The sequence below is a fragment of the Jaculus jaculus genome, chromosome 5 (assembly GCF_020740685.1).
Source record: "Jaculus jaculus isolate mJacJac1 chromosome 5, mJacJac1.mat.Y.cur, whole genome shotgun sequence".
In the NCBI taxonomy this organism is placed as follows: domain Eukaryota; kingdom Metazoa; phylum Chordata; class Mammalia; order Rodentia; family Dipodidae; genus Jaculus; species Jaculus jaculus.
This window is the reverse complement of record NC_059106.1, coordinates 148658308-148663465: the sequence shown is the minus strand read 5'-3', so window position 1 is coordinate 148663465 and position 5158 is coordinate 148658308. Positions and strand designations below refer to the sequence as shown.

Here is a 5158-nt window from a genome sequence, read left to right as displayed (position 1 = left end):
GTTTCACTCTAGCCCAGGCTGACCTGGAAATCACTATATAATCTCAGGGTGGCCTTGAACTCCTTGATCTTCCTACCTCTGCCTCACAAGTGCTGGGATTAAAGGCATGCACCACCATGCCTGGTGTGTCTGGGTATTTTTTGTTAGTTTTCTTTTTCAAGGGAAAGTCTCACTCCAGCCCAGCCTGACCTGAAAGTTCAGGAAGAACCCCACCAACTCTGGTTCTTTCAGCCCCCTTTTCTGCAATGATCCCGAGCCATGGGAGGCCTATTGGCAGTCTGATTCAGCTTGAGTTCCCTGTGGCCTCTCGCTTTCTGCTTTGGTGGCTGTGCTTGATCACCATGTCTATTAACCATGTGAACAGGTTAATAATAAGAGTAGTGTTCGTGGCACCACTTTCTCTGCAAGTTGTCCTGGGCCACGGCACATGTGGAAAAGGTGGCAAGTCTCACATGCTGGGCAGTCGGTTACCTTTTTCTCTTATGATTGGATCTCGCCTCTCCTCTGTTTTCTATGCCATCTGTTTTTAATATGAAAAATAGTAAATAATATTGTTTATACTGGACATTATTGAAAGAACTTATATCATTACATCTTTTCATTTATATTTCATTGCAGAAATCGCTTCCTCAGGTGAAATTAGAACACTGGAAATGTGTTTTTGTGTGGGGGGTGGGGGAACATTTGCCTGTTTTTGTGAATGTACAAATGCCCCTTGATTGTCATTCTTCTATAACTGTTTCTAGAAATTAGTTGTTTTGTTTTGCTGTCTGTATTACACTTAAGTAATGTCTCAGATTTGTCATCAGGTTGTGTGTGTGTGTGTGTGTGTGTGTAGCTTCAGTGAATAAAGCCTCTAATAAATTGGCAGAAAACAAGTTTCTGGTAAAAAAAAAAAAAAAAGAAGACATAAATGGCTAGACTAAATTTCAACAGTTGATTTTGTGACTCATATGTACACTCAAGAAATCAATGCAGGAGCTCTCCTGCAGGGCCCCAGAATATTGGATCTAATCTAAATTCATACTGCCACCTGCTACCATGATTTTTGCTCCTTTGCACTATAATGACTGTATATAGCATCAATATCACACTAGGGGAAAAACGGATGTTTTGAATTGCTTTCATTGTATCTTTTTCCTTATTAAAAATAAATCCATCAAATCTAAAGAACCATAGACATAGATAGTTCCTATTAACTAAAAAACCTAACAAAGAGCAAATATGGTTGTGAATATTTAAATATTAATTCTTTTTTTTTTCATGGCATAACTGTTTTAATGGGCTTACTTCAAGTTTATCAAACTTGTCTTAAAAAAAATCTATCTATCTATCTATCTATCTATCTTATCTTATCTTATCTTATCTTATCGTAGTCTGGAGAAACTACCTTTAAGAGAAAATGAACTTAACTCAAGAATACATTATTAGAACTGTACATCCAATCTGTTTTATGCTATTAAATTTTCTGAGGTCACCTTTCCTGTGTATGTACATTTGAATAGTGCTTTCGAAATGAATTAGAAGTCTTTATGTTCTTTAACTTGTTGACAAACTCTTGAGAATGCTGAGAAATCTCCAGATAACCACTATGTTTTCTCCTGGGAACAAACTTCAGAGCTTCTTCCCAGCTTCCGGTGTTTTTCAGACACAGCAAGATTCGGATCATTTGGTCTAAGGTGAGATTTTTGTTACCAATAGACCACTGTAAATATTTATCTAATGGAAGGCATTCTGTTGCTAGATTTAGACGTTTTGCCTTTGCTAGAGATGTGCCTGGTTGCAAATCTTTATCAACAAATGATCCAATCACCTAAATTTTATCATGCTTAAAAGTAGTCATAACATTGGGAGAATCTGCAGTTAAATATATAATCTTGTTCTTTGGAAATAAATCTACATGAGATTTTTCTGTTGCTGTTAAGAGCAATTTGTCCCATTTTTCTCCATAACGTTTAGCCAATTCTGTATGGTAGACACCATCTACTTTAAGACTGCAGAAATAGATATGGAAAGGATCAACATCTCTTCTGTTCCATCCTTCACATTCTAAAAGTTGAGAAATAGTATTGTTTAGTTCTTTGGGTTTCATGTACTTATCATAAGCCATATCAAAAACCAGAGGTTGTCCAAACTGCATAGCCTGGGCATTCTTCCAGTTCATGGCAGTGCTCATTTGTCTGTCCCACAGTCGGAGGAAAAAAAAGTCTTGCTGCTTATCTCCTTCAGGGCTTTCGAGCAACCTGGCTCTCATTGCTTCTTCCCTTGCCTCTGCTTTCACTTTCTTTTTTACCTGCTTAGCTTTTTTCAGTTTTTCCTTAGTATACAAATATTTTAAATATTTTTTTTTTGGATGATTTAGAAGCACATTCCACAATAGTTTTGAGCTCTTCTTCAGTGATGTGTTCTGGTACTTCTTTGCCAAGCAGTCTCCACATCTCGATTAATTCTCTGGTGGCAGCCAGACTATCTTCATCCTTGTTTGAGACTGTCAAAACACCTCCTCCTTCAATGCTGGATTTCATTGTAGTTTTCCACCCATCCAACTCTAGCTCTCCAGGAGGGGATGCACTAGTCTTACTAGAATAGGACAAAGCAGGTATTTTGGGAGATATGTATCTTTGTAGAATCGTTGAATGCAAATTCCTTCTCTTCCTAGTAAGAGTAAATGGCGCCAACAGCCTGGTAAAAGGTCTCAAGAAAGTGACACTAAAACCCATTTTGAAGAAAATAGACATCTAATTAAACCCTTGAAGCTTACACATCCCTAGGCTTCCTGTACTTGAGGGCTTAGCGCACACCGCTCACAAAGCCGTCTTCTCGCCGCAACCCGCCGGCAAGAGGACGCGCGCCAGGACTGCATGGCCGGCGCCACCAGCAATCCCCGCCGAAGAGCTCCATTAATTCTTTTTTAACTGTGATCATTCTTAGCCTTGAAAATAGGCAAAGCAGATATTTATGTATCTTCTGGGTAGAGCGTTGGCACTATGTATAGGAAGCACAAAGGGGTCAAATTCTTTATTGTTACATGACACTGATTGTTTTTCAGTAAGCTACAAGACAATTCTGTCGGATCAAAAAATTAAGGCATAACATACCTTTTATAATAAAAATTAGCATTTTCAATGACAATATAATTTATGCTTATAGCAGAAATAAGTTGATCCTATTGGAAATACAGGTCACTTATGATGAAAATATGATATTATAACTTAAAATTATAATATATATATATTATAATATGTATAATGTATCTTTTATTCTTGACTTTGTGAGCTATGAACTCTGGGTGATCAAAAAATGGAAAAGTCTAAGGAAATACTGCTGATCCAACACTACTGACTTGTAGGTATTTTAGCTTGCTATCTTATAAAACCTTGGTTTTGTGCTACTTAGCAATCATATCAAGTATTCCTCCATATGCTGCTTAGTGATCAGTGTGATAGCAACTCATTGATTCCCTTGGAATGCAACAGCTTTATCAAGCTGGAGCTGTCATGGCTTCTACTCTGGTTCAGCACTTATCTGTAATGCTTGTTAACTCCAGTTTAAAGACATCTTGACAGGAGGAAATTAAAAATGAATTTTCTAAAGGTTAGTTAATTACAGCTAATAAATTTTGCTATGCAAATATAGGCTCCCCCAAATCATGTGGTTTCTAACAACTCATACTCAGTAAATTAAATCCTACCTTTTGTTGACAGTGTTAAATTTTCTATTGAACTGAAGGTCACACAATTAGCAGGACATGTAAATTTCTCCATTTATTTGCTCTTTTCCTGTCAAAGGTAGCCAGAGATCTAATTTTAGTCTCTTCAGGTATCTCTTAAGCGCTTTAATTCAAAGATAAAACATGTTTTCATTCTGAACAAAATTACTGAAATATTTAAGCTGAGCTCAAAAGCAGATTTGACATCCCAACTTTTTCTTAACTTTCTAATTCACACTCAAAACATAGTCTTTTTCTGTGGTATCTAAAAAAAATCTGTTGTGATTTCTGAATTATTTCTTTTCTTCCAGTTTAGAAATGAGAGGAAATACTAACAGTATACATATTAGCAACATTTTAAGTTCACATATACTAAATTTATTTCTGTAATTATATTCAAACTTTCAAATTTAATAATTTCCATTCCTTTAATTTCTCTACGGAAACAGTCTATGAAAAACACTGAGCATGTTGGAACTCATGACTATACCATTGCTATTTAACTTGGAGTTCCTCAGCTAACACACAGTCATGGCCATGTACCTCCACACTCGAGGGCAGGTGTGAGAAAACATGGTAATTACAGAAAATGTGATGCCAACTGGCTCTTTCAGTTGTGCCATGAACACTCTTCACCTGCCTATTTTCATAAGACAACAGATGATCTCTTTACCATGTGTTGAACACTATTGCTATTTTCAAGACTTCATTTTACTACATTTTCATTGTATTGCCTTTAATTTAAAGCAAACCGTTCTATAAATAGCTCTTCCCCCCTCTGTGAATTATAGCCTTACAAGATTTCAAGCTATACTACAGAGCCATAGTAATACAAACCCTATGACCTTGCTATAATATGTGAATATTTTCTCATTGCCCCTTCTCACATTTATGTGTCTTCTAAAGTAAGATATGAATTTCTGTATATGATCAACAATTGGTGTTCTAGTGTTTTTTCATGAAATAAGCACCTTTCATGCAATAAAGGCAAGATAAAGATAAAAGATCAATTTCAAGTATTGGAGACTAATGGTTGCACAACTATTCAAATCTTGATTTTTAGTTCTGTAGTTTTAGCATTGAGTGCCAAGCTGTGCTGTATTCCCTCTTACCCTCACAGTGAAGGTTTTCCTTAGCCTCACCCACGTACTCTACAGTACAATGACCTTGTTTGCAGACCTGGAAATATATCGCGTTAGAGGTCTGACACCTGTAGCATATTTTCCTGACTATTGAGCAAAGACAGCAAGTGCCCAATATCCTGTGAATTTACAAATGATTCTCTGATGATTAGAGATGAGTGCTTCTTCCTCCACTCAGTTTTCAATTCCTATTGAAAAGAACTACCTTGTTTTCTTCCATCAGAAATTTCATGTTTATGGGAGGCATTTTTCCTATGTCCACTGGTACCTATTCTGATTGCCACATCTGTCTTATCATAATCATGAG

The 5158-nt window shown here is 36.5% G+C and overlaps 1 protein-coding gene across 1 annotated transcript; it reads right to left on the bottom strand.

Moving 5' to 3' along the window:
* Positions 1 to 1445: 1445 nt before the first annotated feature.
* On the bottom strand, positions 1446 to 2824 carry LOC101616819 (tRNA methyltransferase 10 homolog C-like). The gene is given in 2 exon segments (XM_012947886.2): positions 1446 to 2350; positions 2352 to 2824. Coding segments are annotated over 2 exon segments (1263 nt in total). The 5' UTR covers positions 2739 to 2824; the 3' UTR covers positions 1446 to 1474.
* Positions 2825 to 5158: the final 2334 nt, after the last annotated feature.